General features: G+C 40.4%; 1 protein-coding gene across 1 annotated transcript in view; it reads left to right on the top strand.

The window, feature by feature from the left end:
• The window catches only part of ARAP2 (ArfGAP with RhoGAP domain, ankyrin repeat and PH domain 2), a 258,101-nt gene that overhangs the window by 20,104 nt on the left and 223,992 nt on the right, over window positions 1–14,005 (top strand). The window contains exons 3-4 of the mRNA XM_019526331.1: window positions 3,001–3,071; window positions 4,172–4,251. Coding sequence (XP_019381876.1) covers window positions 3,001–3,071; window positions 4,172–4,251 — 151 coding nt within the window. The remainder of the gene's footprint in view (window positions 1–3,000; window positions 3,072–4,171; window positions 4,252–14,005) is intronic.

Genomic DNA, 14,005 nt, shown 5'->3' with positions numbered 1-14,005 from the left:
CCCCCCCCCCCCCAGTGTTACAACAGGAAAAGCACTGGCTGGGGGGTGGGGGGTGTCCAGGTGGCTGCCTTTTTCCTTCTGTCCCTTCCATTTCTTCTTCCTGCCCCCTGTCACCTGCACTCCCTCACCCTGCTCCCCACTCTGTTTCTTTCTTTCCCTCCCCCTCACTTATTGTCAGATGCTACTTGGACAGCTCTGTCCTGGAGCACAGCACTTGCAAGCTCAGCCCTTTCCTGGCTATGCAGCTGTGAATATAAGACACTGTTTTTTTTCCTGTATGCTGATTGGGGAAAAAACTCTCAATTTATATTTGAGTAAATATGGTACCACCTCTAATTACATAGAGACAGGTTATGAAGTTGCCTAAACCAATTAATCTCAGTCTGATTTAGCCCCAAATAAGCTCCCCCGGCAGCTTCACTTTCTCAGCCTTTCCTCCTCAACCCTAGAATGTTATTGTGTAATTTTATATGCCATATCACATCCTACTATATTTCCATGTTCTTTTGTTAAAGATATTAAAATAGCCCCCCATTCAAGTAAAACATTAGCTCAAGAAACTGGCTAGTACTAGAACAAATGTGTTTATTTTCAGTCTATTACTGAACATTATCTCTGTGTGTTTAAAAGTCTTGCTAGGGGCTTATTGATAGGTGTCTTTACAATCTCAATCAGTCAGTCTAACAATCAATCAGTCAATCTATCAATCTATCAATCAATGAATTAATCAAAAAAATCATTGCATTTAATAGAACTCTTACATTATTTCCAGAACAAATCTATGGAGTAAGCTGAGGGGCAAATATATTATATTGGAGGGTAACACATGAATATTAATATAGGTAGAAACATTTTCCTTTCTGAGTATTTTATTGCTCACTTTTTCTTGTCCTCTTTCAATTTAAACCATTGACTCACCATTTTAGGTAATGGAGAAACACATTTTCAGGAAAAAATGGTGGGTGGCAGGTCTTCATCTAATTCTTGTGGATCTTGATAAAACCTTAACATTCATTTTACATTGCAGGGCTGAATTTTTACGTTTTTTATGTTTACGTTTTGATGGAAACATTGAAAAAAAATTTCATTTTTTTTTAATACCAGTTTACTGCAAGCCATTAAGCTTTTTGTTTGTTACTCAGATATAATACCATATGCTATGGTGGAAGAAGTAATTTGTTAGCAAAAAAGATCTAAGTTTTGAAATTTTTTTGCTTTTGTTTAGGAAAGAAGAAATTAACAGATTCTTTTTAGCTTAACAAAAAGATATGGTGAGTGAACAATTCAGGATTTGCATTTGGAGAACATTAAGGCTGAGGCTGAGGCTAGGTACAGACATTCAAAAAGCCTGTGGCAGAATAAATCCAAGTTACGCAGTTTTCTGTAAGTGGAGTAATTTAGATTGGTAGTGAACAGAGCACACATCTACCCTTGGGAGTGGGGGGACAGGAATGGTGGGATGGGCAAATCTTAGACTGACTTCTGCCATTTTTAAGTGTGTGCCGAACTTCTGTTCTGAGTATAGACTGGTTTCTGATCACTTGTAGTGGCAGCCTGGCCTGAAATAAGTATTAATTGTGGAAATAACCATTTTAAAAAATATAACCTAGTTTAGGGGCCTGCAAAGTGATGGTTGTTGAATGAACTGTGAAGTGCAGAACTACTGTTTGGAATGTAGTTTGCTGTGCAGGTTCAGGCATGCTTTGAAAACAATACAAAATGGAAGCTCCTGGAAGACAGATATAGTTAGTATTCAGCCTATGATGACAAACACTTGAACTTTGACTCAATGAAGCATCATTGTGGAATTCAGGAATGTGGAGAACATATTGTAGGATTTTGTTCATTAAGTTTAGTGAGGAGATAGAAGTCAAGAATTCCCTTTTTACTGTCCCAAGCCCCGTTCTACTCCATGGCTTTGGAACTAAAAGAGAGGGGTCAGAGACTTGTTAGTATTATATTTTGCTTTTGTATAGTGCTTGCAAATCAGAAACGTTTTAACAAAGGCCAAGTAAAGATTCATATCACAGACAGGATATGACTTATACAAGTTCAGCTCTAAGTAGTGCTAGGGTATGGTTAGAAGCACTGTTAACTGAGACTCTTCTCAAATAGTTATTTTTTTCCACAGGGTTTTAATACAAATATAAGTGTGTGTGTCCTAGCAATTTTATCCTAAGCAAACCGAATCCCAATCTTCTTCATATCCTAATTCATGTTTAATTCTGTTCATTCTGAAACACTAATATTTGACTTTAACTGTGTGAAGAGGATTTGGATGACGTGGCTATCCATCTAAAAATCTCCCTTCAAGTATTTACAAGATAGGATATAGGAAATATATGATAGTGAATATATGAAATCACAGTCTTGTTTTCCTGGAAATATAAACCAGCAGTTACAGGCATAACATTACAGTGGCTGTAACAGTGATTGCTATTTCTATTGCTAGGTTGTCAAGCAGTTTCAATTATACTCAAATATAGAACTCTGGAAAAGAGCGCCGTTTTTGTAACTTGGCATTTCAACAAATCATTCATCCTTCTTCCTTTATTTTAAATCAATGCTTTCTTGATATGTTTATTATTTATTAAAATGAAAATTATGTATTCATTTATATCATTTAATATTAAGTTACTCAAATATTTTTCCAAGAAATATGTGGATGGAGATGTCACTTTCTTTTTAGCATCAGATCCTATGTGGAGTGAAGTCCATGGCAAAGTTCCCATGGACTTTAATGGTATAGCGATGGAGCCTTCAATTAGGGCAAAAAAGGATTTAATATGGCCAAATTAAAATGTTCCTGTCAGTCATATCACATAGTAACTAATGGAATAAGTTGACTTTTTCCTAAGGCTTTGAATTGTATGTAGACATGCAAATAATCAACATTTTCTGAAGTGGTTGGTTTTTTTTAACTTACATCCCATGTTGATACCTAAGCTATGTATACTCTCTGGCAAATATCACTTACTAATTTTTTTTGTCTATTTCAAGTTCCCTTAAGAAAAGAAGAAATGTGGATATTTTAAATGTTTCTTGTACTGGGGATCAGACTTCACAAACAAGTGAGTCAAGCTTTATTACACCTGTATCTTAAATTGAGGGAGCAGGAGACACAAACGTTGTTCAAAGTTGAAACTAAACTGTTTATTACCATAAATTATGAGGAAGAAGATGGAAAAGATAAATATGCCAAGTAATTGCTTCTGTTTCTTCATCTGAGGTGATTTTTTTGTTTCCATTTAGAGCTAATTTGGGGTTTCAAATATAAAAAAATCTGCTTACTGATTTTAATTTAAGTCTTTTTGGTATACAGTTAATTGAAACAATAGAACCTGATATGAATATTCAGAAGCAAAAGTATTGTGGATGAAAAATGCCCGTGTCTGACCCAATTCACGGAATTGTCATTAATTAGTCATAAGTGCTATCTCAGATCTTGAGGAAATAAGAAATGCGAAGAGCTAAAGTGTATTATGTACGTTTGCACAGGAAGAGGTTAGCAATGTTGCTCAATTGACTATAAACAAAAAGTTCTTTTGCTCACTAAGAAGTTCTTGTAAAAGTTTATATGTATTCATTTTAAGCAAATCTGTTGCATTGAAATGAAACCTAAATGTTATTCAGACGTGTCTGAAAAATAAGTGCATCTGAGAATGAGACTAGTCCCTGAAAGCAAACAGACTCCCACTGAAATAACTGTACGGGCTTAGAAAACCGAGCAGTCCAAATCTGTGTGTAGGCCAGTGATTCTCAATATTTTTGGACTTGAGGCACTCCTTATTGGGTTTGAGACACTCCTCCATAACTCTTGTGAATTTAGTGACACCGAATGCAAAAACTAATTCATGTATTACACTGTTTACTTCCTTATAGTGGGGGTAGAGGGTTGTCCAGGCAGAGAAAAGCTTGAGCGTACACGTGTTGGCGTACCTCCTCACACCTTGTGGCACCCTTCAGAGAATCTAGCAGTACCCCAGGGTGCTGCCTCCCCTTGGTTGAGAATCATTGGTGTAGGCCAACCCTTAATTCACTTTTGGTAGAAGCAGAATTTTATTTAACAGTGTAAATAATAATACATATTGAAGAAATATCCCGTATGCATTTTAGATTACAGTAGTCTGCCCTTTTATTCATTATTTTATGACCACTTTTTTCTTTAAAGAAGTTGCCAGTGAAGAAAAGCCGTCCGTCATCTCTCCATATGGGGAAACTTTTCTTTTTGGTAGCCCTGAAGATTCCAATGTAAGTTTTGAAAGCTCTGGATGTAAATTATATAGCAGTACTTAATGATAAGTAACACTGTACTGTTTTTCCCTGCTCATGATTTAATAACTGTTTGCATTCTGATTATTTAATGGAATAAGAATGTGGTTGTAAGGGACCTCATCTGATCCAAACCCCTGCACACATATAGGACGAGCTGTTTGTAACCCATTCCAGACACAAGCCTATCCATACTCTTCTTGAAAGCCTCCAGTGAAGAAATTTCCCAGCTTCCCTAGGTAGCTTGTTGCACTGTTGTCTTGTACCGAAAGTAAGGTTGTTTCTGAGTTTTAATATACATTTTCTTCCTGTGGTTGCCTATTGCCTCAGGGTCTGCCTTCTGTGACAAGTGCTTTACTTCTTCCCATACTTGAAAGGCTGACATAAAGAGTGCTATCATGTCTCTTTCTACAGACTAAACATATATATTTTTCTCAACTTTGCCTCATAAGGCTTGCATTCCAGCCCTTCTGGCATATGTGGTGTGCACCCCTGGATCCTCCCTGGGTTCTATATGTTCCTAAAATGCAGTGTCCAAAATTGTACATAGTACTCCAGTTGAGGCCTAATGACAACCATAAAGATTGGTACCATCACCCCTTATCCCTTTCATAAAATCATTTTTTAATGTAATTCAAAATTGTTTGTTTTTATTCTTTTGCAGTGGTTGTCCCCCATTCTGTATTTGTGCACTTTATTTTTCTGCTTAGGGTTAGATTTGTCTTTGAATGTCATTGTATTGTCTAAATAGCCCAGTTCTATCAAGAATCCATTGAGTTCTAGTCCTATCCTCAGAGTTGGCAACTTTTCTCAGTTTTGTCTTCTGCAGACTTCTAAGTTTAAAAAGTTTAAAAATATTTAGTAGTACCAGACCCAAAACATCCATATGAAACTGAGCTTGAGACTTCCTGCCAATCTGATTTTCTGTTATATAAGTACCCTTTACTTTCAACCAGTTAAATATTCACCTAACATAATATCAAGCTGATATTTCAGCAGTTTATTTATGAGACTGGTGTGTGACACTTTCAAACCTAAATGAAGTGCACTTATATTATGCCCACTGCATTCCCCTCATGCACTGAACTTTCCATCAAAAAAGGAAATCCAGATTGGTTTATTATGCCTTATTCTTAGCAAATTTGTAGCTGTTAGTGATCACCCTTTTTCCTTCTCTGATGTTTACAAGCTGGTTGTTCTGAGAATTTGTATTAATAACTTCCCAGGTGTTAGGCAGGCTGGCCCTAGGTTTTTATTTAATTCCCACTTAATGATGGCAATTTGATTGACAGGTGTCCTTTCTTTTGTTTATAGTAGTTTTATCAGTTGTCTGACTGAAGTTTTTTAGCAAAAGCTGAAGGAACGTAGTGCTTGAACCACTTTGCTTTCTTTTCATTTTTCATGAATAGCTTACCCTTACCGCTTACCATTCAGCATGGGACCCACAATTTCCCAAGTTCTGTTTGCCATAAAACATATTTGTAGAACTCCTTTGTAGTATCTAACATTCCTTGCTTGTCGTATAGCACAGTCTTTCTCTTTCTTCCATCACTTTTCTATATTTTTGTTTCTGCAAGTTCTCCCTGTTCCTTGATTTTACTTTCTTAGTTACTTTCGTTTTCTTCCATTCGCTGTTCTTTCCCCTCTTGATTTTTGAAGTAGCTAGAAGTTCCTTATATGGTTCTTATGTAGTTGTATCTGTCTCCTGCAGTAACTCTTATCTTTTTTTCTGTTTTGAGGCTCTAATGCTATGCCCTTCAGGAACTGTCAGCTTTCCTGGACACCTTTTATCCTTTATTTTGTCTGTCCAAGGGACCTTACCTACTCTTTCTCCTAGTTGTTTCAGAACTCCTTCTTTGAAGTCCAGTGTTCTTGTTCCCTTTTTGGTGGGGGGTCATGAATTCTATCCTAGCATATATTACCTTCAACTTTTTGGTCACCTTTCCATTCACAATATGAAGGACCAGTGATTTCAATATCGTGGAGACTGAAACATACTCTATGTTTCAGTAGTAGTAGACCATTTCTGTATGATAAAGAGAAACCATACCAGAATTGATCAGTGATCAGTTTCGTTTAATTATTTGTTTCTGATGGGCATCCCCCAGAAAAGACCAGCTCTTAATTTTCACTTCTTTTGACTACAGAAAGAAATAGGGGCATGGGGTAAGGGACATGTGATTAGCAGGGGAAGCACAGATCAAGGGAAGCACAGAGCAGGGGGAGTGGATCAGAGGAGAGCACTGGGAAGGAGCAGGAGCGGCGGATCACTCTCCATTAACTACATTCTAGTCATGGAAAATTAAAGCAAATAATTCATTGTCTAGAATCAAATTATTTGTGGAGGTTGTCATAAATTTGAAGTAGTATTTGGGCAAATACAGTACTATCTTTATATTACTTTCCCCCCTATATTATATCTCCGTTATATTTATCAATCTCCTCAAAAATCAACTTTTCAAAATTGGAAAAACATTCTGAATGGGGGTGTTTCTGCTTGGGGTCAGCAGGAACTGTTGCATAGCTTCACGCTGGTAACATTTTTATTTGGGCTGTGCAATATGGATGTGTTTTGATTCAGTTTTGGATTCAGTTGTTTCAGAGGACAGTGATTCATTTCAGTGTTTTGGATCACTGACCTGTTTTGTTTTGGCTGAATCTCTTCTGAATTTGTTTCGGATGGGCTGCAAAGGAAGCTTTGCACAGCCCTACCTAGCCAGGCGGGGTTGCAGGGCCCCAGCGGGGAGTGGGATAGGGACATGGGTGGCTGTTCTGGGGGAGGAGGAGGGCTGCTGCTCTCTGTGTGGGCAAGGAGACCCCCCGCATGGATCTCTGATCCCTGTCACACCAGGTCGCAGGGAAGGGAAGCAGTGCAGAGCAGCGAGCAAGCCCGCTGGTCCCTGGCACATGACTTGGCTCTGCAGAGATCTGCGCTGGGGTCTCCTTGCCACTGCTGCCCGCCCTGCACTGTCCTGGTTATGTGGGGTTGCATGGGGTGGGCAGCAGTGGTGAAGAGACCTCAGCACGGATCTCTGCTCCCTGAAGAGTCAGGTTGTGCAACGGGGATTCCCCAGCCCCTGGCCCCTGGTTCAGTTACCCCCCTGGAATAGCTGGGGAAATGATCAGAGAGTTGGGGAATCGAACTGGGAGGTAGATGTCAATATCAGAGTGCTCCTTCTCCCCCTCCACCCCTTCCTCTCCCTCTTCTTAGTTTTTGTTTCCCTGCAAGCCTGACTCCAAAATTCTCCAAAACATTTACAAAATATTTCAGAGCCTTACAATTTGTTTTGGAGCCTTCCGTTTCAATTCGGATTGGTGTTTTGGGTGCCAAAATGGCCTGAAACACCTCTAAACAAAATGGCTGCCAAAATTTTACAGAGCCCTAACTTTTTATCAGTGAAGCAATATTTCTGTGGAAGTGTGTGGAACTTGTGTGCTGCTGAAGCAAGCACATCATAGAAAATTAGGGTAGGAAGGGATCTCAGGAGGTCATCTAGTCCAACCCCCTGCTTAAATCAGGACCATCGCCAACTAGATCATTGCAGCCAGGGCTTTAAGTCAGACGTTAAAAAACCTCCAAAGAAAAGCTTGCAAGGATTAAAGATGTAGAATGATAAATTGTAGGATAATAAGCAGGCTGATTAATGCTGAGGATAGGATGGTTATATAGGGGCTTCTGAAAGATGTTTTCTGGGCAATCAGCTGATTGTTGGCATCAGCCCAGACCACCCTGAATCCAGTTCTATGGAAATCTTGGGGTGATGTGGACAATCATCTGATTGTTTTCATTGCCCCCAAAGAATTCTGGGTCCAGATTGAACACTGGGCATATGTCTTAGACTTAAACTGGGACACATACCACACATTCGGAACCAGGGCTGCCTTGGTGCAGGCAGAAAATCATCTGGTTTTAGGCATTCACCCTAGATGATCTTGGATCTGGAACTGAACTTGGGGCTGTCTAGGGCAAGTGTCAACAATTAGTTGATTGTTGGCATCCATCCTAGTATCAGGGTCCCTAATAGGCAGCCTAGCCTGGGTTAATTGCCTAATGGGTCACGTCTTCCTAAAGCTCTGAACTGCAGCCCTAACTCAGCTAATGACTCCAGCTAGCCGCTCTCTGGGCCTTTGATTGGCTGCTGGGAAAACAGCTTCCTCATTTTGCATCAGCTGTGGCAGTATGATCCAGGTCTGTCAAAAGTTCCTGCCTAAGGTCTGCCCTGGTAAGCTTATACAATCTAGTACTTCTGGCTTCCTGATTCTGCTTGCTGGACTCTAGATTTGATTTTTTTTTTAGTTTTGTTAATTTGGCTTCTGACTCCTGAATTTCACTTCTGTTTGCATTTTGGTCCTTGCCTCTAGATTTTCCCTGGATCTGGTAACTTGGTATGTAGTTCCTGATTTGGGATTGGCCCTGTAGTTTGGACTCTATTTCATTCTGACCCTCCTCTGGTGGCCTAACCCCTAGGTCAGACTGGGGGCACAGCACATTCAGTTTAAGGTGCCTTAAAGCCACACAGATGTTCTACACTATGTATGGAATATCTTTATGGCTGGTCTGTCATTTTATGATGTTATAAGTGTAACAACTGATAGGGCCCATAGAGCAGTTTGCACTGGTTGGTAAGATGGACTTGTTCAACTAAATGTATATTAGTACCTGATTGGGGGAATAGAAGGGAATTGGGCAGTTGGAGGACTGGAAGCAGTTACTCTGAAAAGGGTTTACTTGTCACAGTGGTAGATATTTAAATGTGAACTCTTAAGGTAACAGTGGCAAAATCAATTATGGGAACAAACTACTAGAGGAAATAGTGGATTCTCCATCTCTTAGTATCTTGAGGTTGAGACAGAATAGATTTTATAGATGTTATACTGTAAACAAAAATACATTGTTGGGCTCCATATAGTCTGCTCTTAACCCTTTCCCTCCCCCCCTTGCCCAAATCTTACCTCCATCACATGCCTCTTGATGTTGGATGCCCAGAAGTGAAAAGAACTGAACTACAGAAGAAAAAAAATCCAAGCTCAAATCCAAATCCAGTCCAGCATAGTCAAAAACATATGCTGTAGATTTATTTTTCATCCTGTTAGTCATCCCAATGCTTTGTCTATTTTTCTAGGCTGTTACTATTTACTGATCAAAGGCTTGTAATTGAGCTGTCCACAATGATGCCTAGAATTTATCTTTAAGAATTCATCTTTTTACAATTTATTTGAATTTCCCTGTGTGCATCAGTGCTATGGTTCAAAATATTATTTCCATTATACAAATATTCTTACTTAGGCAAAATGGGAAAGTAGTTTTTAATGATCATGTCTTGTTTTCTTATCTAACATGGGTAACAAGGATAATTATCTTTCACACACACATTAAGTAAGAGAGGGGGAAAAACATGTGCACTAATGTGCTAACATCATTAATACCTTTAAAATGCCTAAAATACCTCTCCTATATTTGTAATTAACCTGAAGCTGCTTCCCCAGCTAACTCATGATCTTAGAGGATCTGGCCATGTTGGGCCATTTAGTGACACTACTTAACTTTGTAGAACTGATTATTTTATTTTAAAAAAAGACCAAAAAAAAAAAAAAAAACCAATTAGCGGAAGGTTATCAACAATGTTTCTTCTTTGTAAGGCAGTAAGTATACAATTTTTTTACTGTTAAACTGGCTGCATAAATTAGGTGAATTACTATGAATACAGTTGTTTCTGCAGATAGAGATTTTAATTTGTTATTTTTAATATAAAACATAATCACCCTGAATTTTTCTTCAATCAAAAAGAAGCTATTATTTCTTTAGTGTGGGTAAACAAATATTCTAAATTGTTATGACACACATTGCAAACTTAAAGCTAGCACAATTTAATGTTCAGCTGCATCAGAACATGGGAGCTGATGAGTCTAGAAAGGAAAGATAATAAAACATACCACATTTGTGAAAATCTGAGTAAATTAGAGGAAATGTCCCAGGAAAAAGTATGACCGTTCTAGCTGCCATGTTTTTTCACATATAGCATACCTTTTTACCCAAAATCAGCCATGCAAAATTGAAAGTACATGCATTAAGGAAGGAAAGTGATTTTTTGTTCTGCCCAGAACAAAAGCACACTGGTTTGATTCCTGTTCCACAGCTAAGCAGCTATAGAATTAATATTCAGGCAACTGAGTGAGTCAGTTGACTTAATGGTTCATTGTTCTACACTCTATGGGAATTATTTATTGATTGCCTCACGTTTTAATGGTCTTGATGTTCCCTGAGAAAGGTTAGCTTGATCATGCTGTTTGCCAGCTGCTCCTAGTCTCAGTTTGTTTCATAGCCTCTTTAACTCAGACTCATCTGATAAAGTGAGCTACAGCTTGTAAAATGTAGTATGATTTATTATCTATCTTTTCTAGGGCCACACGCACACACATGTACTTTGGTTAGTGTATATGGCCCTGATGCATTACAATTAAGGGGTGAATAACAAGGTAATCATGCTGTAAATAATTAACTGGCCACACATGCAAGTCAATTTATGGTATGCTAATGCAGGAAGTGAGCCACAAAGCTTTTCCACATGTAAGTGTGATAGCTTTATGGCTTTTTTGCATTATGTCTTAAAATGAAGTTGTGGCTAGGATGTGTCAAAACGTGGTGTGCTCCCTAGCTGGGCAGCACATGTGGTTCTATAGTTCCTAGTGCATGGGGAGCTCAGTATTGGACTGCTGCAAACCAATTCCAAGCTCTGTGTGCCTAGTTGATTGTCAGCTGGGGCAGTGACTAGGAACTGGTTTGATTGCCAATTGGGGCCTGGAATCAACTGATTAGTTTTCAGCTTGTTGGTGCAGGGAGAGCCTGGGTGCTCTCTGCACCAGGAAGTAAGGCACGATTGGGATCCAATCCCCAATATGAAAATCATGCATCCTGCCACGTGTGTGGAATGCGCAATTGTTGGGATTGAGGATTAGATCCCATTACATCTTAAGTTGAACGTCTGTCAAAGGCCTAAATTGCAAATCTGCTTTGCCTTCTACTTTACTTTAGACTAACATGGCTCTCTATATCTCTTTAGCTTTTTATCATAGTCTCTAGCTCTTTTCAAGATCACTGATCCACCCATTCAGACCAGTTTTCAGCAACAGCTAGGGATTCATCTGTAGTTAAGCAGGAAAGGGAGGGTAAATCAGCTGAAGATTAGACTCCATCCCTAGTGTATGCAGTCATAACCCTGGAAAAATCTTTATGCATTTGTATGTATTGTATTCCAAGATGTATTTGAAAAAATATGGTATATAGATCAATTTCTTAACAGCTGAAATTGTTGTGTATGTATGTCTTCATTTGTTAAATGGATTAATTGATATGACAGCATCATTCTGATACTGAAAATAATTTCAGCATATAATGAGATGAATTGAATAATGTCAAATTCTAGAAAATACTCTTAAGTGGCTGGAAGTTAGATTTTTACATGTGAGAGGAAGGATGGTGGGGAAGTAGTTGAGGAGAAAAGTTGTCAGTCTGTAAGAGGATATCTTGGGGAGAAACAGTTAATGAGTCACTAGAGTCACAGCTGGGAAATGACATGAGGGAGCTGTGAATTAAGGTGAATATCTGTACTGAGAAGCAACTAGGGTTATTAAAAGTACTTGTTTCTGAGTTGTGGAATACAATACATATAAGGAAGGGAAGGAGCAGCTAAGAGCAAGCCTCTGAAGAGCTCCCTGTGAAATAAATTGTTTTATGTATTGATTAAACAGTAGTACAAGTCAAACAATACCTTAACATTTCAGCAAGTGTCACTGTGTCAACGTCTAGTTGAGGAATCAGTTATGTGTATCAAGTTCACTTTTATGTAAAGGAATTCTGAAACTCCCAAGGTTGTGCGTCACAATGTAGTGCTGTAGAGGGGTACACAAACCAGCTCTGAATCCAGCTATCTTGGATAGCTAGGATGTGTCAAAACGTGGTAGTTCTGCAACAGCAGAACTAACTGAAAGAGCCATGCTATTAATCCTGATGAACAGCAGGGCATGTTGACCAAAGCGAAGCACACAATTTGTTGTGCATGAAGACATTACCCTAAAAATGAAGGTTTCACTCTGGGTAAGATTCATAGGGCCAGGAGGAGAGCAAGAAAGGGGGAGCTGACTTTAGGGTCGGAAGGAACCTGAGCAGATTGTCAAGTCCTCATCCCCGGCCACGGGCAGGAAAGAATGCTGGGGTCAAACAGCCCCAGCTAGGTGATTATCTGGCCTCCTTTTGAAGACTCCCCAGGGTAGAAGCAAGCACCACTTCCCTTGGAAGATGGTTCCAGATCCTAGCTGCCCTGACTGTGAAGTAGTGCTTCCTGATGTCTAGCCTGAACCTATGCTCAGTCAACTTGTGGCCATTATTCCTAGTTACTCCTGGTAGTGCTTCAGGGAACAGGGACTTTGCCATTCCCTGCTGGTCCCCCCTGGTAAGTTTATAGACGGCCACCATATCCCCTCTCAGCCTCCTCTTGTGGAAGCTGAACAGGTTGAGGTCCCATAGCCTCTCCTCGGAGGGCCCGCCCTGCTACCCCCTGACCATGTGAGTGGCCCTCCGTTGGACCCTCTCAGTGCTGTCCACATCCCTCCAGAAGTGCGGCACCCAGAGCTGGATGCAATTCCAACTGTGGCCTGACCAATATCACATAGAGGGGGAGGATCATCTCCTTGGACCTGCTTGTGATGATGTGTCCTCACACTGGCAGTCCATGTTCATCTTTGAATCAATAATGACTCCAAGATCCTTTTCTGCCTCTCTGCTGATGAGATGGGAGTTCCCCTGCCTATAGGTATGCTGCTGGTTCTTTCTCCCTAGGTGCAGTACCCTGCACTTGTCAGTACTGAATCCCATCCTATTTTCATCTGCCTACTCCTGTAACCTGTCCAGATCTAGTTGTAGCCTGTCCCTCCCTTCTAGTGTGCCCACCTCTCCCCACATCTTAGTGTCATCTGCGAATTTGAACAAGGTGCTTTTCACCCCCTTGTCCAAGTCACAGATGAAGATGTTAAACAGTGACGGCCTGAGGACCAAGCCCTGGGGGACCCCACTGCCCACGTCCCTCCAGGTTGAAAATGACCTGTCCACCACCACTCTCTGGGTGTGGCTCTCCAGCCAACTTGAGACCCATCTGACTATGTAGGTATCGATGCCACAGTTGCCTAATTTTTTAATGACAGTGGGGTGAGAGACAGTGTCAAAGCCCTTCCCAAAGTCCAGAAAGACTACATCCACCGTGACACCTGTCTAAGGATTTTGTGGCCTGGTTGTAGAAGGTAACCAGGTTGGTCTGACAGGACCTGCCCCTAATGAACCCCTGCTGGTCCCTTGCAGATGTGCTCCTGGATAATTTTCTCAAAGAGGTTCCCCAGGACCAGGGTAAGGCTAACGGGCTTATAGTTTCCTGGGTTTTCCTTCCTCCCCTTTTTGAAAATGGGGACTACATTGGCCCTTTCCCAGTCTTCTGGCACCTGCTGGTCCCCCCTAGTAAGCTTATAGACAGCCACCAGGTCCTCCCTCAGCCTTCTCTTGTGAAAGCTGAACAGGTTAAGGTCCTGTAGCCTCTCCTCATAGGGTCTGCCCTGCTCTCCTTGGATCATGTGAGTGGCCCTCCTTTGGACCCTCTCAATGCTGTCCACATCCCTCCTGAAGTGCGGCATTCAGAACTGGACACGGTACTGCAGCTGCGGCCTGACCAGTTGCATAGAGGGAGAG

The sequence above is a fragment of the Gavialis gangeticus genome, unplaced genomic scaffold (genome assembly GCF_001723915.1).
Source record: "Gavialis gangeticus isolate Ggan-Ray unplaced genomic scaffold, GavGan_comp1, whole genome shotgun sequence".
NCBI classification, from domain to species: domain Eukaryota; kingdom Metazoa; phylum Chordata; order Crocodylia; family Gavialidae; genus Gavialis; species Gavialis gangeticus.
The sequence above is the reverse complement of the archived record's forward strand: the minus strand, read 5'-3'. Positions and strand labels throughout refer to the sequence as shown.